The sequence below is a fragment of the Trachurus trachurus genome (genome assembly GCF_905171665.1).
Source record: "Trachurus trachurus genome assembly, chromosome: 4".
NCBI lineage: Eukaryota > Metazoa > Chordata > Actinopteri > Carangiformes > Carangidae > Trachurus > Trachurus trachurus.
This window is the reverse complement of record NC_139898.1, coordinates 29,301,519-29,323,461: the sequence shown is the minus strand read 5'-3', so window position 1 is coordinate 29,323,461 and position 21,943 is coordinate 29,301,519. Positions and strand designations below refer to the sequence as shown.

The following is a 21,943-nucleotide window of genomic DNA, read 5'->3' as shown; positions in this document are numbered from 1 at the left end:
TGTGGTTATGTAAGGCTGGTAAAGCACCGGCAGACCTCAGGTCAGCTGCTGTCAAACCACCACATCAGTCAGGGAGGACGAAGCAGCCAGAGATAGACTCCAGGCATGATGCGAGGTGACAAGGCGAACCACTGGGCCACCGCGCCGCACGTGTTTCTGACCAGAGACGTGACAAATAAAATCAGAAGAATAAAAGAAAATATCACTGAGATAATTTAATAGAATAAAACAGAGTAGAGAGGCGTCGTTTAGCTCAGTGGGTAGAGCAGGCGCCGCATATGCAGAGGCTATGTCCTATCAGTTAAAAGCATAAAAGCCCCAAAAAACACTTACAAAAAGGAGAATAGAATAGAAAGCTCCACCACAACACAACACATACATTATGCAATAAAAATACAACGCACACAACAAAGTCTATGACTCTAATATCACAGTACCTGAACTCATTTAAAGCTGTAAAAGATTCTTATAAATATATTTATTCGCCTTTTTTTAGTCTATGCTGTTGAAATTCTCTGTAGTGTGTGGGACAGGTCATTAAACGAGGCATATTCTGCCCCTTTTCCACAAATTAAAATAGTTCCCCGGTGTCTTAAAGACATGTCTGTAATATGCTTTGGTCAAAATACCCCAAGGATCAAACATCACAGCTCTTTTCATACTCTCAAAACAGCCCTGTTCAGAACGGCTGGTTTCAGTTCCTGCCCCTTTAAATGCAAATGAACTACTGCTTGTCCCGCCCTTCTACCGGTCCTAGGTAGAGGTGGTATTATGCAAATTCTAAATCTAGTTACACTGAGGGAACAGCTCGTAAAACCACATGAATTTCCATCTATAGGGAGCCTGAACATTACAGATTTTTCTTGTCAATTCTCACATTTTGGGGGCCGGAAGTCAAGACAAACACCCAAATATATGTTAAAGAGCCTTCAAAAAGTGACATTTCCATAATATGTCCCCTTTAATGATCCTGTCAGCTTTGGATTTTATGAGCTCATCATACATTTCACAAAACTTCTATTCTTGTGGGTTTGTAAAGATTTTTGAAGCCACATAAAAAAAGAGAAGGAACTAATAAGAAATAGTCTGAGCAGAGAGATGCTGTGTGAAAACGAGGCAGATTTATTTGACTCTGTTCGAACATTAAGGCGAAGAGCAGTTAATTACAGTCTTCATCAGAGACACAAACACAACAACGGCAGAGGAGGAGTCGATAATTAACGCTCACCACGGCAACAAATTAGCTCTAAATGGAGATTTGTCAGCGTTGCACTGCGCCGCCTCTGGACCAGCGAGTCAGAGGACAGAGCTGGACCCGGACGGAGAGAGGGAAGATGTTGTCGTTGTTTTTATTGTTGCTGTTATTGTTGTTGTTGTTGTCGTTGTTTCTCCGCTGGCTCAGTCGTTCCACTTCCTGTTTCGCGCTGAGAGACGCGAACACGGAGCCGAGGTGACGAGAGGCTTCCTGCAGCCAAGCTGTTCTCCCAGCTGTCGCAGCACGACCCGCGTTTTCTGCTCAAACCTGCATCCACACACACACACACACACACACACACACACACACACACACACACACACACACACACACACACACACACACACACACACACACACACACACACACAGATACACACAGATACTGTACATCTGACTGTGCACTGTTTACCACACAGGGCGCTCATGTTGTGTTCACCATGTGTCGTTACTGGGCCGTTGCCATCGTTCAGGCAGGGTGTGTGTTATCATTGTTGTGGTTTGATTCAGAGCTTCATTGGTGAAATATTTGACTGAGCAGATGAAACACAAACATTTCATTGATTAGATTAAATTATAACGTCTTTTACTTTGTTTTGTTTTTTATATGAGCAGGTTTTGTTTGTTTATTTCAAAGCAATGTTTTTTTGCTTCATGTTGACCTGTCAGCTGCGTCTGTTAAAGGCCCCACTGAGCTGATTTAAAATTGGTTTAAAATTAAAATGAAACATCTTGTTACAGCTCAAATCTCACTATTATACAAAATCATTGCGGCATTTTTATACACGACTGAAATGTGGCTTTAGTGAGCTTTTATTTTGAAAGGGCAGCCACCATCAGCAGCAGAGTTCAACACCCCAAACGACAGTGTCGATGTCCAAACGAGCGTCGGCTGCTCCTCACACGTTCCTCGGTGCCAGACGTGTCCTCGCTGCGTCTCACACTAACACAGGCGTCCTCACACCATGTCCTCACTGTGACGTGTCCTCTGTGTCCCTCAGTGCTGGAGAGGAAGATGTCCACACGGCAGAGCCGAGAGGAGCTCATCAAGAAGGGAGTCCTGAAGGAGGTGTACGAGAAAGGTGAGCGATCAGGAAACAGGCGATCAATAAAATCTGAGATGTCAAACCGGCTCGTCGATATTTGACAGGTCTTAAGTATAAACTCTCTTTTCCACCTTCTTCTCCTTCCTGTGCAGACGGCTCGTCTCCAGCTGTGCGGGAGGAGGTGAAGATGGAGAACGGGCGCTCCCCGGTGCTCGGCTCCGGCCTGTCAGAGTCTGACGGTGCAGAGCTGATGGAGGGAGCAGCAGCAGCGGGTGTAGGTAGGAACCAGAGCCGCAGCGCCGCCGCCCTCTCATCCTCTCACCTCAGACTAGCTGCTTTTACATGGGTCCAAAATTATTGGCTATTTATAATCAGATTAATGGGTCAATCAGATTCCAAATGTCTCATGTAAACACCTTAGCTGATCTGATTCACCCGGATCTGATTACATTTCCGATTGGATTGAAAGAGGTAGTCTACGCCGATTGATAATCAGCTTGATGCTGCATATAATAGAGTGGATTTGGTTGGTAGAGTGGGTTATTATATGTAGGAATCACATATTGACGTTCACGGGAAATAGGAAACAGGAAATAGGAAAGTCAAAGCAGTGTTGCCAACTTGACGACTTTCTCGCTAAATCTGGTGACTTTTTTTTGTCAAAAGCAACTAGCGACAATCTAGCGACTTTCCCCGGTGTTGTTAAAGACACGTATCACTGCTGTCTTCAAGGACCAGCAAGTGCTGCCATAACTGTGTTCACACCAAAAGCGAGGATGCGCTTTGACAAGACAGCTTCCAAAGAGGCAAATATGTTTAGCTGCTTTGGTCACATGACTGACGTTCGAGTTCGATCACGCTGGTCATTGACGGCAAAAAAGAAGAAGAAGGGAGCCGAAGGACGTCTCTATTCAGACAGGTTGAGGAAAACGCTGCATGTAAACGCAGCTACTGTCGCCTCTGACCGTTTCATTTGTTTCCCTTTCTTTCTCAGGTTCTCTGCAGTTTCAGATGCCGACCGATGGAACATGTCAGGACCACGCCCAGAAATCCATCCTGGCTCCGCCCACGAAGAAGTCCACTGTGTATCCGTCTGACGGCGCTGAGTCGACACTCTCCAGACCTCCAACGCTACACAAACAACCTCCTGCGCTGCCGCCCAAACCCTTCACCAGGCTGCCCAATCACATTACAGGTGCGTTTTCTCTCACACACATAAGGCGTGTTTTTACAAATCTATGCACGCTCACGTTTCGTCCTCCTCCCTCTGTGTGCAGACGGAGCCCCGGTGAAGCTGCCGTGCATGTCGGGGAAGTTGTCTCCACCTCTACCTCCAAAGAAGCTCATGATCTCCGTCCCTGCGGGGAGCATGGAGCCGTCTTCGCTCGCCTTCCAGAAGTGCCCCGCCCCCCCCGGCCACGTTTCGATGGGCGGGCACTCGCTGCAGTACGGGACGCTGCCCGTCGCCATGCACCCGCCCAGCCGCATCATCGAGGAGCTCAACAAGACCCTGGCCCTCACCATGCAGAGGTTTGAGAGGTGAGAGGCTCACAGTGTGTTGAATTTTAATGGATTTTAATGGTTTTCAATGTAGGAAAATCTGATGAATCACTTGTTTCAGCCTTTAAATGTTTTTTTCTTCTAACCAGGGTGTTGTTTTCATATCTAGATCATTGTGATGACAGGATCAGACTGTGAGATATTAAACTTAAATGGCCTGATCTGACTGATTTGTGACTCACAGGAGAACACGACCAGTTTTACCTTTACTTCTCATCTGTAATGACATCTGTAATGTTCAGTGGCACCACTGCGAGATGTGACTGATGGAAGTCTTCACACTGTCATCCTGTAGGATTCAAAAGCAGCAGCTCACCAGTGATACATTATTTTTGCAGTTGATCATTTAACCTCAGTGATTTATGTAAATTTCTGCACAACTCAACATTTTACTTAGTAAAAGAGATCCTCTTACTTATATAAGACAAGATAAGATATGCCTTTATTCATCCCATGATGGGGACATTTACAGTGTTGCAGAAGTGAGAGGAATAAAAAGCACAGGTGATAAATATAAAGCAATAGAAAACAATATCTGTAAGAATAATATGCACATTCCAGAGGTGTGTAGTGGCAATATGTACAAAGAATAATATAAAATATATAAAACTCAGAACGGTAGCAAACTCTTATATTTGTTTGCCATTTAAATTTTAATATTAAAATCGATCAATGAAGTAAACAGTGTGTAGCATTCATCCTGTTACACATCTTCTCTCTCTACTTTAAACTTGTTTTTGTGCGTCTTGAAGTCACTGTTTGTTCCGTTTATCGTCCCCCTGCCTGTTTGTAAATCCTCTGCAGAAATGCATGATGGGAGATAAGTATTGTTAGTGACAGAAATACACCACATGGAAGAAAAAGTGTTTTCATCTGTCCTGCTAATGAAGGTAAATGGGTTCTACCCCGTCTTTTCCACGAGGTCCCGCCTCCTCATCCATCACTGTGATTGGCTGCTGGTGGAGGAATCGTTTCCTGCAGCTGAAAAACTCTCTGATGTGATTTTTGTTTCTCTTCATGTTTTTTTTTTTTTTTTTTTTTTTTTACAAACCTCTGTACAGAAACTTTGCTCCTCTTTGTTATTTCACAACCTAAACCCTCGGCTCACGCTACACTACAGCGAGCGCACGCACCACACGCCTCTGACCTCTTGACCTTTCCCACCGACCTGCAGCTCCATGATGCACGGCGTTCCCACGGTGATGATCGAGTGCGACGACGACAAGGAGAACCTCCCCAACGAGGCGGACTACGAGGACCTGCCGGGGATGTACAAGGACCAGGAGGAAGAGGAGGAGGAGGAGGACGACGACGAGGACGAGGAAGATGAAGAAGAGGACGACGAGGACGAGGAGGAAGAGGAAGACGACGAGGAAGAAGATGAAGCACTGTTTACAAGTAGGTGTTTACCCAACTGTAGCTGTTAATCGTAACATAACACACATGCATAAATTATACATACGTGTCATTTCTATTACATGTATGAACACGTGTGCGTTCGTGTGTGTGTGTGTGTGTGTGTGTAGTGTGGCGCTCAGAGCTGCAGGTCGCATTGAGAGATGTGAATAATTCATCTCAGAAACATTATGTATATAATGTATTTATTTATTTAACTCTGCAGCAGAAACGTACACATTATGAATAATGTATGAGGAAAGAGACGTCTTCTAAATGCAGATGGGTTAATGTGTGTTTAAAAAAAAAGAAAAAGTCAGACAATCAGCAAAAGAAAAACTAGATTCACCGCTACAAGGTCATATCCCTCCACCACTGGGACTAGTTTTATATTAGATCAGTCAAAACAGTCAAATACAAATGAACCATGTGAGTGTTTTTCCATCTCTCTCTCAGCTCTGATCCTCTCCTCCATCAGCACCGGTGAACTCAACGTCCTGACGAATTAACTTCCTCTCATCAGTGACATGAATTAACATTTTTTTCCCTTTTTTTTCTGCATCTGTTTCACCTGTTCTCGCATTTCTCCGCCTTAAAAATAATCTGTGATTTCATGTGACATGTCTGCAAACAAAAAAACCATACTGTACATGGTGAAACTTTTCAAGAAGCTTAGTGTGTTTGACAGTAAAAAAAGATAATAATCGCCTCCTTTGAGGTGTTGCAGGATGACAGATGAACATGCACAAATCACAACAGAGCACTACTATTAACAGTATAAACGTTAAATCCTCAGAGTTCAGTGCTGGTCAGGAAATGATGATGTTTGAGTTTGTTTTTCGGGAGGTGAAGGAGGCTTCTGCTTCCTGATTCTCTAAAGAGGAGAAACCCTGGTTCTGTGTGAAAGTCTGTCTAACCCCCAACCCTGTCAAATACAGTCAGCTGAAACATTGAAGGGATAGTTCAACATTTTGGCAAACTGGCCCATTGCCATAATCGCTATAGTCTTAGGAGTAGGTTCGTTACCTTTAATTGTTGGTGCAAGCTATTTTAAGAACGGTGGAGCAGAGCCGCGAGCTGCTCAGAGCTACGCTACGGAGGCTGATGGGATTTCTTGGTTTCCCTCATCAAACTCATCAAATACACAATCCAACAACTCCACAACGCTCTGGTGGACAAGTTGTGACCTGCACATTCACCACGCTATGAGATAATAACAGAACGTTACCAGACAGAGTTGTTTTAGAGATAAATTCATGCAAAACCGCTGATGTGTGTTCCTGTGGAGGGCAGTTTTTCGGCAAGCAGTCTCTGTATTTGCCTCGAAAATGAAATGTTGAACTATCCCTTTAAGACAGTGGAGATGCGTTACTTCAGACAAGATGAATCTGGATCTAAAACCTGAAATAAAAACTACAAAAAAGAACAGAATCAGATATAATGGTCAGAAATAACCCAACAAAACTCTTAGCACATCTAAAATGACACTTGATACTGACACATCTGTGTGTTTGTGTGTGTGTGTGTGTGTGTGTGTGTGTGTGTGTGTGTGTGTGTGTGTGTGTGTGTGTGTGTGTGTGTGTGTGTGTGTGTGTGTGTGTGTGTGTGTGTGTGTCTGCAGGCTCACTGGCCATGAAGGTGTTAAGGAAAGACTCTCTGGCCATCAAGCTGAGTAACCGTCCATCGAAGAGGGAGCTGGAGGAGAAGAACATCCTGCCGCTGCAGTCGGACCAGGAGAGACTGGAGTCACGACAACAGACGGCCACCAAACTGACCAGGTGAGATACACACACACACACACACACACACACACACACACACACACACACACACACACACACACACACACACACACACACACACACACACACACACACACACACACACACACACACCTCCTCCACCTGCAGACCCAGTCACCTGCACAGTGCTCTAACCCACGTGAGCTGTGAAGGAGCAGATGATGGACGATGAGTCATAATGGAGGGAGATGGAGGAGGAGGAGGAGGGAAGGGGAAGGGGATTAAAGATGAAGGAGCAGGACAGTGAAGGAAGCAGATACACAAACATTATGTCTCATCCCCCCCCAATGTAGAATAATTAAAACTTAAACTACTTTAAAAAATGAATCAATTAGATAAAACATCTCTCTCTCTTTCATTTGTAAAGATAAAATGAAGCGATGATGTTTTATATCCAGATGGTCGAAGGTCAGCTTCACTGTGACATCATAATGTTCTGCCAAACACTTCTGGCCATCACTCAACACTGTAACTATAACTCTGGACGACGGGGCCATTAAACCACAAGCTGCTAATTCTACTTAACTGTTCATATCACAGCCAATGATTTTTAATTACAGTCGTTTTCTCCACAGATTAATCACCGTGCTTCGTTCGTACAATCATTTTTAGTTTCACTTGACTTTACAGGCCCTGATGTTTTATTTCTGTATTGATCCTATTAAGATCTTAAAATAAAAACCCACTTAGTTGCACATTTCTAAATATGCTTTTTACTTTCTGATATAATTCAGATTATAAAACAGTAGAGACGACCTGGTGCAACTCGTCAGATTTTTTGTTTTTGTTTCCCAGCAGATAAAAAGATAAAGATTTCAATGATAATGGAGACAGAAAATCAACAAATCCTCACCCTGAAGGAGGAGATTTAACGAACAAAACAATCTCACTTTACCATGTTTGAACCTGGACAACATAATGCCTCGACACTGAAGCAGAAAATTGATTAAAATGTAATTAATATTTGACTTTCTGTCACCACTTGATGCTGCACACTGTATATACATCAAACATTAAGTGACACATAAAAACAACTCTTTCCTCTCTCTGCGCCATCTATTATTTCTTTATCACATTGTGTTTTATCTCCTAGAAATATGTTGATTTTTATTTTTATACCTCTCCCAGTGAAATGTAAATCTCTGTCACTGTGAAAAGCAAAATGTTTAACCGTCGTCGTCGTCTCTGAGCGGCTCGGTCCTCGGTCTCTCCCTCGACCATCCATCACCGTGTGAATCACTGTGACCCTCCACAGACACCGATGTAAATCACAACATTACAGCCTCGTAAAATACGACATGAGGTGCACAGTCAGCTCTGCGTGTGTGTTTGTGTGTCGACCACAGCTGTAAAACCTCTGCAGAGGATTCGAGTGTCAATGTGAAAACGCACAAATGTTAAAATCATCATAAAAATAGTTTTCCTGAAATAGATGTGTGTGTGTGTTTTTTTTTTTTTTTGTTCTCAGGCGGTTGAGTCAAAGGCCGACGGCGGAGGAGCTGGAGCAGAGGAACATCCTCAAACGTAAGTCTCTTTGCATGGAGAGAAAGAAAGAGAGAGAGAGACATTAATCTTCAGTGTGTGTGATCATGTTTCTTTTTTTTTCTTTTTTTTTCTTTTTTCTCCCTGCAGCTCGGAACGATCTGGAGGAGCAGGAGGAGAAGAGGGAGATCAAGAGACATTTGTCCAAAAAGGTAAGACGGGACAGGAGGCCTTTGATCAGAGCAGAGATGGAGATATGAGCAGCACGGTTGCCACGGTGACCGAACTACCATTCCTCATATTACAGCCCCCCCTTTTAGAAAAGATGATGGTATTATCCGTTACATCATCCTCTTATTCCTTGTATGTGTGTATGTGTGTGTGTGTGTGAGTGTCTGAGTGTGTAGCCTGCTATACTTGTGGGGTCCGACAGTTTTGTGGGTCTCGGGGTCGTGGGGTCTCGGGGTCAGCGTCGGGGTCCGGCTGTGGTGGTTGAGGTGACGATGACGGTGTTGTTGAGATCACATGATGAATGATTTTTCCTGATGAATATAGTAAAACAAGACTCTGTGTGTGTGTGTGTGTGTGTGTGTGTGTGTGTGTGTGTGTGTGTGTGTGTGTGTGTGTGTGTGTGACCTGAGGGAACGTCTGTTCTTGGCAAACAACAGCTGCCACAGTAATAATGGATGATATTTGATTATGTGTATTGATACAGAGCGAAGCTAAAACCACTGCAGCGTCTACTGCTCTGTGTCTTTTTTATTCAGGAAGATTTTGTCCTTTTTACATTTTAATAGAGTCTCTATTACTGTAGGGTTTCTAATGTTTCCTAGTTCTGTCTGAAAACGTAAATAAAAGATAAATGAGTTAAAATCAAAAATACATATTGTGTTTGTGTTAAAAAACAACTACAGTACATGTTGTGATTTAATACTTTTTCAGACATAAATGATCATATACAGTAAATGTATGTCTTTCAAAAACAAAGATTTTGTCATTAAAATGTATTTCATTAGTATTTAGATTTTTTAATTATTGCACATAGAAGAAAAGCATTATGTCACATTTTTCCACAAGGTAAGACCATTAAAATGTAAAGCACTTTGAACGGCATTTATTTGCTTTGAAAGGTGCTATATAAATACAATTTGACTGATTGACTGATTGATTGATTGATTGATTGATTGATTGATTGATTGATTGATTGATTGATTGATTGATTGATTGATTGATTGATTATGTTTTTTGTGCAAAAAATAACAATATATTATGAATCATGAATAGTGTAACTAGTCTTGTCTGGGAAGGAAACATTAAGTTTTATAACCAGAAAGTCAGTGATCCAATAAAAAGTGGAAATGAAAGGTTGTTTTTTTTCTTCTCTAAACACTTTGGAGTCATAAACCAGCTCTGATGAGGATCCTAAACAAACTCGACCTTCTGCAGTGACATTAGTCATCTTATTTGCACAGACTGATCTCCCTCAGCTTGTTAATCATGACTCAGTGTTTAACCTCCTCCTCTTCTCCTGCCTCCTGCAGCTCAGCCAGAGGCCGACGGTGGAGGAGCTGCGAGAGGCCAAGATCCTGATCCGCTTCAACGACTACGTGGAGGTGGCCGAGGCTCAGGACTACGACAGGAGGGCAGACAAGCCGTGGACTCGGCTCACAGCTGTTGATAAGGTTGATAAACCACTGAACATCGCTCTGGGTTTAAAGCATCTGTGCACACGACCTGGGGCCTCATTTATCAAAGAGGGTGTAAAACTGCTACTAAATATTTGCGTACGGCCAAAAGATGAAAATGGCGTACACCCTAAATATTTACACCTTTTTCAGATCAATCAAACTGTGCGTACGCACAACTCTCCGCAATAAATCACACAGGACTCAAGAATGGTGCACACGTGAACACACCTCTTACTCCGCCCCCGGAACGCCTGTATACAACTATATATGGTCAGCACGTGCATATTTAATTAGCCATGTGCTCTCTGTGGCGCAGCAACTTTTGTGACAACAAAGTGACAACGGAGACAACGGGCGGAGGACGGGGGAAAGAAGCGGAACTTCTCCGCTTCTCCGAAAGCAGATACACGGGCAATAAATCAGTCAGAAAAATGATCTTGCATTTTAATAAGCTACAATAAAAACAAAAACCTCCCAAATCTCAACAAAAGGGAGCAGAAAGAATAAGAATCTTATGTAATCTGCCCGTTTATCCCAGAAAATCTTTTTTTTTTTTTTTTTTTACCTAGATGTTAAAACAATGTAGGAAGCAGGACGATAGTTACCATTACTTTTCACGCCGTTCCACTACACAGTTACAGCTCTACTGGACTTGGTTTAGGTCATTTTCCATTAGGCTACAGCTGAGTCCTTCACAGTTCCTCCTCAGGCCGCGTTGTCTCACTCTGTCTCTCCTCTCGTCAGCTCCAAACACACGTGCACCTCGTTAACTCAGGTGACAGAATAATAACAGTCTAGGCTGCAGATCAGTGTGCGCTGCTGCCGATGTGTTTTTGAACTTGGATGGTTTGATCCTTGTCGGACGTCACACATAGCCTAATCAAAAAAGCAAAATCCACAATCCGCTCTGTTTATCAATTAACATAAAGCCTAGTGTTATTATAGAGCGGGTTGGATTGCCAGCATCAACGGCCCACCACTACCACAATTACTTCAAAAAATCCTACTGTGCTCTTCTAAATGTAGCCTACTCCGCTCCGCTCCTCTCTCCCTCTCACACTGCAGTTCTCTGACTCAGCAACGGTGTCGCCAATTCCTCCTGTTCCTCAAAAAAGGCGTACACCAGGGTCAAAATAGGTGTAAATGTCCGCACTTCTCCCCGTCAGGTTTTGGCTTGATAGATCCCAAATTTGACGGAGAAAAGTGTGTACGCACAAAACGAGGGGAAAATGGCGTAAAAAAAGGTGTATCCACAATGATAAATGAGGCCCCTGAGCTCTGTGTTAATAATGTGTGTGTGTGTGTGTGTGTGTGTGTGTGTGTGTGTGTGTCGCTCAGGCTGCCATCAGAAAGGAGTTGAACGAGTTCAAAAGCACAGAGATGGAAGTGCACGAGTCGAGCCGCCATCTGACCAGGTGAGACGACCTGATCACCACCTTAATGATCCATGGGCCACAGCCACAGCTGCTTTTAACTACTGTTATTACTGATGTCCACTCGTCTGAAAACTCAGTTAAAGGGATAGTTCAACATTTTGGCAAATTGGCCCCATTGCCGTAATCCCTATAGTTTTAAGAGTAGGTACCTTTAATTCTCAGTGCAAGCTATTTTTAGAACGGCGGAGCAGAGCCATGAGCTGCTCAGAGCTACGCTACGGAGGCTCATGGGATTTCCTAGTTTTCCTCATCAATACACAGTCCAACAACTCCAAAACACTCTGGTGGACAAGTTGTGACCTGCACATTCACCACGCTATGAGATAATAACAGAACGTTACCAGACAGAGTTGTTTTTGAGGTAAATTCATGCAGAACCGCTGATGCGCCTCTCCGTCGGGGGCAGTTTTTCGGCAAGCAGTCTCTGAATTTACCTCCAAAACAACTCTGTCTGGTAACATTCTGTTATTATCTCATAGCGTGGTGAATGTGCAGGTCACAACTTGTCCACCAGAGTGTTTTGGAGTTGTTGGATTGTGTATTTGATGAGTTTGATGAGGGAAACCAAGAAATCCCATTAGCCTCCATAGTGTAGGTAAAAACATTCTTCGCATTTGTAGCAGATCAATCAAATCCTCAAAACATTAAGGCACGTGTTTGTTTGGTACATGACCCAGAGATTTTTGAGGTGAAAAAGTAAAATGGAAATAATCACTCACACTGGAATCACTACATTAGCACATAGAATCTCAATATGATGTTTTTTGCATGTTGAGCAGCTTCTCACCTCTTCTCTTTTCTCCTGCAGGTTCCATCGGCCATAAAGACTCAGTCAGACCTCAGCCATGCTTTTTGTACTCCTACTCAAGAGTTCAGACTGCTACCTGCCCCCCCTCCTCCTGATCCTGACTCCCACCCCTCCCTTCCCCTCCTCGTGTCGACCTCAGCCTGACGGACCGGACTCGACACGACGTGAGTTGGAGCCATCACAGGAACTGTTGGATGGATTAAACTCTGGGCTGTCGTCTCCCTGCCCCCCCCCCCTCGGTGGAGATTTTAGAGGCTTCTTGATATTCAAAAGCTTTTAATTGTCATTTTTTTATGATGAAGAGGCAGCGATACGTTTCCTTTGCAGCACTTTTTTTTTTTTTTAACAAAGCTTCTGGACGTCAAAACACAGAATCTGTGCCAATTAAACCAGGAGAGGGAACGGCAGGAGGTGAAGACGGGACTGTTCTCTTTCTTTTTGTTGTTTCATTTTTAAACACAGGGATGTTTTCTGCCTTTAACCATGTTCTCACTCTCCTCTCTCTCTCTCTCTCTCTCAACCGGACTCACTCTGTCCTTACTTGTGTTGTTGGCACAGTTTTATTCCACGGACGACGGCATCCCAACGGCCGTTCATCACATTTAGCCACGGGAATGAAAATATTCACCGCAGCGTGTGCTGTTGTCGGCAGCTCCAACCTGAAGCCAAAATGTCCTGAAATCCTGATCGACATCCCAAAACGCTTCTTAAAAGCCGGCGGTAACACTAGAAAATGATAATCTCCAAAAAATCGTTCACAATTCACATCAATCTGAGCAACTGAGCAATAATTTTCAGATTCTCTCTCCGTATCGGTGCATGAGCTGTTGATCGGGCTGCATTCAAGAGCTCCTGGATTTCAAACGTCAAATCCCACCCCCCTCCAATTTAAACCAAAGCAACTTGAATTGCTGTGGAAGTTGTGACCTTGAATGCATCCCAGAGCGACTTCTGTCGAGAGTTCAGTAACCCACTGTCTCGCTGTGCCTACAGTTTTGTTTACAGGGATTTTTAAAAAGTTGCCAAATTCACTAGTTTCATTTAATACAGATTATTATTATTATCTGTAGACACAGTAAAATGTTGCCGAACTCTCTGCTGAGAAATAAAGTTTGTTTTTTTTAATTATTATTTTTATTCATTGTGCGGTACAAACTACAGAAACCCTGCCACCTTACGTTTAGTTGTTTTTATTGTTTACAGTCTGTACTCGGTCCATGAATTTGCAGATTTGACCATTTTAATGGGAGAACTTGTTGCTCTGTTATGTGTGTGTGTGTGTGTGTGTGTGTGTGTTATGACTGAGTGTGTGTGTGTATGTGTGTGTGTACAAGAGTCAGTAATATTCCTATGGCTTGTACATTAAAATGTTTTGAGAGGAAACTATTCTCAGAAATCTAAGACGTGTACATAGCAAAGAAAGTAAACAAGACTTTTCAAATGTTTCTTTTTGTAAAGCAGAAAAACTGCATGTGGGTATTAATTTATTGTGAGTCTTCTATGATGTATGCAGTTTCTTAAAGAAAGAAACTTATTAAAAAAATAATAAGTTTACGCTTCTTTGTCTTCTTGCAGTCTCACTCCTTTGTGTCCGTCTCTGCAGTTTGCCTCAGTCTTTGGGGGAAAGCTCAAAGTCAGAAAGTGCTTCCAAAGTTCCTTCAGCTTAATCAAAAGAAGCCTGTGATGAGTTTTCAGTTCAGTCATGCAGAGACAAAGCCCCACAGACGGTGAACGCCACAGTCTGTTAGTCTCGGTGGAGCTATAAGAAGTCCTGGGGGATTCTGGGAAAACTTCTCACCTCCCCTCCAGCGTCTACACGGCGTGCATCGGTGTGCCGCAGTACTTGTGCCACAGGTCGATGGCTTTAGTCACGATGGCGTCCGTGTTTTCCTGAGGAATCTGAAGGGAACAGGTCACAGAGAAGTTTTTATAAACACACACACACGCTGCATTTCTGCTGCTGCTCTGTTGTTCTGTTGTTCTTTGCTCTGATTTACTCACATTGCGCAAGAACCTGACGATGCCCTCGGACCTAGCGATGCCCATCAATATGATCTTGTAGCTCAGCAGGATCTCCAAGGCAACAAACACCAGGATCTTACAGGAGCCGCTGATCACTTTGTCCCAAACCCTGAAAAAGAAGGAAAAAAACAGAAAGAGTTTCTCTAAATGATGTAACAGGACCATGAGAGAGAGACAAAGTGGAGGTCAACTGAGAAGCCAGATTGAGTCTCCAGCTTTGAGTCGTGTTTACACTGATTTGCATATTCAGCTCTTTGTGTTTCTTTCTTTTCTGTGGAAATCAACACTGAGATGCCGTCACACCACTCCTTTAAGTCTCGGCAGCTTTGGACTTCATGTCGTGAGTTGTTCCTGGTTCATCAACTGTTTCACTGACCCCTCTCTCTCACATCAGGACTCAGGCAGAGACCTGTAGTTGTGCCGTTCGCTGTAAACTGAGCTTCCAGAGAACATCCTGACTCCTGGCACCGCCATGACTCAGTGAAGCACAACGTGCAGAGAGCTGCTGCAGGTTTCTATGTCTCTGAGACAACCGTTCGTTCTTGTTTTGTCTCAAAGGAGGTTAAATCGACTGTCGTTGGCACTTGGAGCACAAAAGGGAACCAGTGACATCATCAGCCTTGTGAACGCCCACACAAGAGGTTAAATAGTGAGTCTCCACACCAGATAGTTGGACCAGTCCCAGCCTGGTCAGATCCTACATGAACTGATGAAGCCTCTTGGATGAGAGGTGAAACGTCTTCCCAGACAAATAACTAAGTCCAGTTGCTTTCGATTTAACCTCCTTTGAGATACTATGACCTGGATGAATGAGAATATGCACAGGCTGGTTCTTGTTTTGATTCTTCAGAAGTAAGAAGAGTAATTTTCTATGGAAGCCCTTGGAGGACAAACATGGATACATTTCATTACGTCTGCTTTCCCGAGATAACAGGATAATTTTCTTAAGAAAACAAAACTTTTTTTCCAGAGATGACATAATTGATTAGAGATCTATCTGAGTTACCATCACACCACACCACAGTAGGTCTCATTACAGTAATTTTTATCGTCTATAGCAAAACCTGAAGCTGTTTCAGCCTGTTTCAAGCTTTGATTGAAGAGATATAAGATCTGCTGAGTATTTTCCTGCTGGTCTGACATCGCTACACTGAAGGATGTTTGGCAGAGACAGACTGTTGATTTGTTTTCCAGAGATCTCAGAAGTTATCTCAGGAAAACAGAGGCAATAAAATGTATGAATGAATCTGGATAAAAGGATTTTAAACAACATTGGTGAAAACCGTGTGATTAAACTAAACGAGCTGTCAAACAGAACTCATCTGGAAATAAACTATCACTCAGTGGTGCAGTGGTGTGGTGGCCACATAATGACACCCACAGCCCAGTCAGAGCCAAGTATATAAATTACAGGGTCAACACTAAACTCTTTGTTTTTTGGCCTGCAGCACAGATCCAGGAGAGAATCAGTGTGAAAGAGTTTGTTAAATAACATCTCTGGGCTGCTACAAAACAAAACAAAAAAACACATTCCCAGGACAGTGGAGAGTAAACGGACCTCTGCAGGCTGGACTCGGGCAGGCAGCCGGCGAAGCAGCGTCTGAACCAGAGGCCGTGGGGCAGCTGAGCCAGCGCCCCGGTGCTCTTCAGGTGGTTCAGCAGCCGCGGCTCCTCCTGACTCAGATAATGTTCCAGGCTCTTCGGCTGCACACACAACGACGACAACAAAGTTCTTATTCATGGTGACGCACATTCAAAAAAAAACGTCCTGAGTCATGAGAACTTTGTCACATCACTTCTGGCATTTCATTTACTAAATTTACACCATGATCTCTTCGTAATGACGCATGTTCAAAACTAAAAAAAAAAACTACACCAGGGCTATAAAGGAAATACTTTAACGTAGAGTAAAACTCCTGAAAAACCAAGGACAAGGACTTGGATTCATTTGGCCTTATAAATATAGAACCAGTGAACAATAACGCGACTGTTGTGAGTATTAAAAACACGTCAACGCTCAGTTTTGCAGCCGTTGCCTCAGAAAACAACAACACAACCTTTTATAGGAAGCAGCAACAATTTAACACAAGGTTTCAATTCTCCGCTGTTGTTAATAGACGTCTTTACCAGATGAGGGATCGAGTCTCCGAACTTTGTGTGGAACTGATTGACGAAACACTTGATCAGCCAGTAGCAGTCGATGGGATCGTCTACGATCTCCTCCATGGCTCTGCTGATGGACAGGAAGTCCTCGTTTTCTTCATCCTGGGGGAAAAAAACACAACATAACATGTTATAGCAGCAGAGAGTAAAGGAAGTGTTGAAGTATCTGAAGCCTGTAAAAGAAAATGACAGAGTTCATGTTCAGCACTGACCTGCAAAAGCTAAAAAACATCTTGTCGTATTGAGTTAATGTGATCACATTTATCAAACGGATCACATTTTGACTTATTTTTGAGATTTAACCATCTTAACAGATTTGTGTTATACCCTGAGATCCATCTAAGTATCCACACAATAAAAACTGTGGCACTCAGAGATAAAAATAGAGAAAAATACGGCTATTTTATTATTTATATGCAGAAAATAATAATGATTGTGACTGACAGATATCAAAACAAATTCTGACTTGAAACATTTCAGAAATCTCACCTATCTGTTATTATAAATAGACATATTTAAGCTGATTTGATACATTCCCACTACCTGTAACTCTGTAGTTTCCCTGGAGCTAAATAAATGGAATAAACTGTTTTCTTCTGTTTCAGTGAAAATACAAAGAGTTGTTTTTGTGGTAATAACAATGAGTGATGTTTGAACATAAATCTTAAAAGCAGTAACCAATCATTTTCCACTTATGGCTCCAGTTATGATTAATAACTCATAATGAAAAGCTCGGAGCGAACGTTAAATATCTGCGGCTGCTTCAACAGTGAGGCTTTCGTTAATTACAGTAACGAGCCACAGAAGCAGCCAAACCAATAACCATCGACCAGAGGACTGAGCTCAAATTGTTACCAGCTCCTAAAAACAAAACACATCTGCAATCTCTCTCACACACACAAACACACAGTTATTATGTAATGTGCAGCAAAAATGCTCATAGATGCATTCAAAGAGGTTGAAACCAGGGAGATGTTACAGATACAGATTTGACTAAATGCAGCCACAAGACACACAAACTACAACAACAACTGTTCTCAGGCGATGGTTTCAGTCTCTGCTCTCATTATAAGTAAAAACACTCCAAGGGACACAGAAACAATAACGGGTTATTAAGAAGCACCACATCTGACAATCGATTCTTTGACAAATTAAAATTACTGCTGCAGCCAGGCCACAATGTTATGCTCCCACTTTCTATAAAAAAAAAATAAAAAAAACGGTCCTGAACTTGTTCCTCTTACCGGGGCTGCTGTCTCGGAGCAGCGTGGGAGCACCTGGCTCTCCAGCTGGAACATGCGTAGGTAGACGTGGGTGGAGGGTGTGGAGGAGTTGATGTATCTCATGACCTCCAGAGCCTCCAGGATGTCCTGGTACTGCTCCTTCCTGTAGCCTCCAACCAGGGCGTGAGAGTCACTGTGCGGCGGCAGGATGCCTGTGGAGACGGAAGGTTTCACTAAATAGCGTTTTTTTCTGCATTTAAATGTTTTACAGATATTACTGTGGAGAATAAGGCCCCGTAGCCATGTGCACTCAAAATAGCTGCATATTTTTAAACTCTGCACATAACATTGTAAAGGGATAGTTCAACATTTTGGCAAATTGGCCCATTGCCATAATCCCTATAGTCATAGCAGTAGGTTTGTTACCTTTAAATGTCGGTGCAAGCTATTTTTAGAACGGCGGAGCAGAGCCGCGAGCTGCTCAGAGCTACGCTACGGAGACTCATGGGATTTCTTGGTTTGTTTGTGAAAGTTGTGACCTGCACAGATGGAGTTGTTTTCGAGGCAAATGCAGAGACTGCTTACTGATAAACTGCCCCACAATGAGAACGTGCATCAGCGGTTTCGCATGAATTTACCTCTAAAACAACTCTGTCTGGTAACGTTCTGTTATTATCTCATAGCGTGGTGAATGTGCAGGTCACAACTTGTCCACCAGAGCATTTTGGAGTTGTTGGTTTGTGTATTTGATGAGTTTGATGAGGGAAACCAAGAAATCCCATGAGCCCCTGTAGCGTAGCTCTGAGCAGCTCACAGCTCTGCTCCCCCGTTCTAAAAACAGCTTGCACCGACAATTAAAGGTAACGAACCTACTGCTATGACTATAGGGATTATGGCAATGGGCCAGTTTACCAAAATGTTGAACTATCCCTTTAAGGAAAACACTGTTGTACATGATCTACTGCAGATTTATCCCAAACCATCTTGTCCTCCTAATATGCGCAGTTCCTGCACCTTAAGACTGCACTTGTTTCTTACCTAACAGCACCTTCCACACATGGATCCTGTACATGGAGGGGAGGGGGAACCTCTGACTGAAGGTGCTCAGCTTCTCTAGATCTGTAAGAGAGTAGAAACACGTCTGTTCAATTCACCAAAACTCAACCACAAGTCAGTGAAGAAAAATCACATCGGAGGACAATGTAAGTTAATTACATGTGCTGAAGCATGAGGCAATAATGTATAAATTAGTTTTTCTAAAAGGATAAACCCTGGGAAAACTACAAAAAATAGTCATTTTTAATGCTAAAACAATGCTGTAAGAGATGTTAGTCTTCTCCATTCCTGTGCCACACATGAGGCAGTGATACTGTGTCTAAATGTCTATGTAAATAGAATAAGATAACAACAGAGGACACTGAATAAACTGTTCTCCATCATGGACAATGACCATCACCCTCTCCATCACACAGTGGTCAGACAGCGGAGCACCTTCTCACACAGGCTGCTTCAGCTCCGCTGTCGAAGGGACAGATACAGGAAATCTTTCCTGCCACATGCCATCACACTGTATAATAACAGCTGAAAAACTCTGGTCATAACTTACAGTCACTACGCACCTTATTTATCTACACAGTTACACACATTGCACATTTTCTTCTTGCACTAAAATCAACGCTGCCAATTTGTTGTTGTATATACTTTTGTACATCACATTTTATTTTATTTGCTATTGCTATTTTATTATGTATAGTTTGTTCTTTATATTTTACTATTTTATTATGTATAGTTTATATTCTTATTCTTTATAGTCTCTTATACTATATGTTGTTATCGTCACTGTGTGTCTGTGTGTTTGTGTAATGCTGCTGCTGCACTATAATTTCCCAGCTTGGGATCAATAAAGTATATCTATCTATCTATCTATCTATCTATCTATCTATCTATCTATCTATCTATCTATCTATCTATCCATCTATCTAAATCCTCAAGAAAGTCCTCCTGAGCATCTGTATGTCTGCATTTTAAGAAGAAAGAAACTGAAAATATATGAACTGTAATGTGTAAAACTGTAATGGGAAGTTTAATGCGATTTAAGGCTGCAGCTTATGATTTCCTCTTTATCATCCGTTACTTTTTCATTCATTTTGACAATTTATATGTCAGAAAAATGTAATAATGTCCATCCCAGTTCTCTTAAAGCTCAATGTGTCATCTTCAAACCAGCTCAAATACCAAATATGATGCTGTCACTGCATGAAAATGACTGTAAATATTCTTCAGTAACCACCAGTGTCACCTCAGTAACACCAGACTGTTATTGTGTATGAACTGTCTGTTACCCACCCAGAGGATGATCCTTGAGCAGTATTTCCAGTGATTTCTTCTCCTCCACTCCCCTGAAGCCCACCTTCTCATAATACGCAGAGCGGAAGTTTCTCTGAGGGTCGTCAGCCATCGTGACACCTGGACAGCGACACCTGCACGTTTCATCATTTCCAAAACCCCCGTAAGAAGCAGAACTTACAATATGCATTCATATTTATATTATAAAACATATGTCCTAGCAGAATTGGACTGACAGTACCTTGGTGTTTGCCTCTCTCCTCTCCTCCAGCCTCTCGTCAGCTGGTGCTAACGATTAGCTTCCTACAAGACAACGTCAAGTTAATTTTAAACACGCAAAAACAAAAACTTCCGCAACTTTCTGTGTTGTAACTTTGACTTTCTCTATTAAAACTACGACTTGACGTTCAGCCAGACGCCATTGAAGAGGTGCTGGTGCTACATTTCCAAAAACAAATCGGTGGTGCTGATTGCTAAGTTACATGCGAGCTACAGTTAGCTGTTGTTATTATCAAACACTTCCGGGTGCACGGCGTGTCAAAATAAAATCCCGGAGGAAAAAACTCATACAGCGGATTGACAAAAATGTTTCGCCCTCAAGAGTTGTTGAAAACAGTTACAGACATAAATGTAGACAAAATGTCTAAATGATTATTATTTTTATTTGATGTTTACCTGATAACTGCCGACATCAAACTAGCCGCATAGCAGAGTAAAGTCATACAGTTCCCAGGTGCCTCTTGATACTCATATGATAATCTGTAAATAGTCTCTTTAAAATAATCAAAAAATAGGAATACGTAGGCCTACTCACACAAAATAGATAAATATCTATGGATATGCTCCCCTAGTAGCCTACTGAAATTAAGCATTCTATTGATTGATTTCGTTCATCATTTATTTAATTAAAAAAAAAAAATCTTAATGGGTCATAAAAAATAGGAGATAATGATGGTAAATTGTTTTATTTATCTACACTAATTTTGAAGGCTGTGTAGTTATTATTATTATTATTATCATTAGAGAAGAACAAGTATTTTTTTTCCTCTATGGAAGAGAATCTGCTCTGTACAATTGCGCATGCATGCATATGCTTTTATTTTGAAGGATGTTTTCCGGTGCCATGTCCAACCACCCTAGACCTTAGTAATAACTTTAGCGTTGTTTATAATACAGACACTAAATCTCAGGTAACAGTTATCAGAGTCTCTATTCATTAGATAATTTCATTTAAATAGAGACATGTGCTACATATATCCAAAATTTATTATTTACAAAACTTACATAACCCAATTTATTGTCATACCAAGGCACATCAAAATGTATTTTAGCAGCCATATTTTCTATATAGTAGCATTAATATGTCTATATTGATAAATAACAATTACGTTGTAAAATGGTCATAGACATTTAAAAAGGTGGTTTTCTGAAATACTTTAATATAGTGTGCTGTATCATGAATGAGTGTTGCACTACTAGAATAAATCTTGTGTTCCTAAACTCAGGATATTATGTCTTACTGTGTTTTTAATCTGCATGAAACTGACCATGAATAAGACGAGTCATAAATCCACATGAGCAAAAGGTTAGTTTTTATTGTGAGATACTAAGAAACAGTTACAAAAGTGGAAGCACTAAATTGCAAATGATTAACAACTGATTCCATAAAAATATTGTGGTTAAGCAAATATATGCAACCCACCCATGCATCCCTCCCT

General features: G+C 42.0%; 3 protein-coding genes across 6 annotated transcripts in view; 1 reads left to right on the top strand and 2 right to left on the bottom strand.

The window, feature by feature from the left end:
- Positions 1-13,497, top strand: part of phactr1 (phosphatase and actin regulator 1) — a 45,580-nt gene extending 32,083 nt beyond the window's left edge. For both annotated transcript variants that reach the window (XM_083970723.1, XM_083970724.1), the window contains exons 3-13: positions 2,256-2,336; positions 2,453-2,578; positions 3,295-3,495; positions 3,578-3,839; positions 5,035-5,258; positions 6,877-7,033; positions 8,526-8,581; positions 8,690-8,751; positions 10,081-10,221; positions 11,566-11,642; positions 12,472-13,497. In XM_083970723.1, coding sequence (XP_083826849.1) covers positions 2,256-2,336; positions 2,453-2,578; positions 3,295-3,495; positions 3,578-3,839; positions 5,035-5,258; positions 6,877-7,033; positions 8,526-8,581; positions 8,690-8,751; positions 10,081-10,221; positions 11,566-11,642; positions 12,472-12,487 — 1,403 coding nt within the window. In that variant the 3' untranslated portion in view covers positions 12,488-13,497. The remainder of the gene's footprint in view (positions 1-2,255; positions 2,337-2,452; positions 2,579-3,294; positions 3,496-3,577; positions 3,840-5,034; positions 5,259-6,876; positions 7,034-8,525; positions 8,582-8,689; positions 8,752-10,080; positions 10,222-11,565; positions 11,643-12,471) is intronic.
- The window catches only part of bphl (biphenyl hydrolase like), a 106,858-nt gene continuing 85,634 nt past the window's right edge, over positions 720-21,943 (bottom strand). The window contains exon 8 of the transcript XR_014595353.1: positions 720-730. The gene's annotated coding sequence lies outside the window, so the exon portion shown is untranslated. The remainder of the gene's footprint in view (positions 731-21,943) is intronic.
- Positions 13,665-20,725, bottom strand: tbc1d7 (TBC1 domain family, member 7). Of its 3 annotated transcripts, none has more exons than XM_083970740.1 (8): positions 20,467-20,725; positions 20,226-20,345; positions 18,918-18,998; positions 17,901-18,091; positions 16,621-16,758; positions 16,052-16,197; positions 14,473-14,602; positions 13,665-14,370 (listed from the first exon to the last, which is right to left on the bottom strand). In XM_083970740.1, exons 2-8 carry the CDS (start codon positions 20,335-20,337, stop codon positions 14,284-14,286), a joined length of 885 nt encoding a protein of 294 aa, XP_083826866.1. In that variant the 5' UTR covers positions 20,338-20,345; positions 20,467-20,725; the 3' UTR covers positions 13,665-14,283. The 3 variants fall into 3 exon arrangements, with proteins under 3 accessions (XP_083826866.1, XP_083826865.1, XP_083826864.1); XM_083970739.1 differs by having other exon boundaries at positions 13,667-14,370; positions 20,226-20,365; XM_083970738.1 differs by having other exon boundaries at positions 13,667-14,370; positions 20,226-20,359.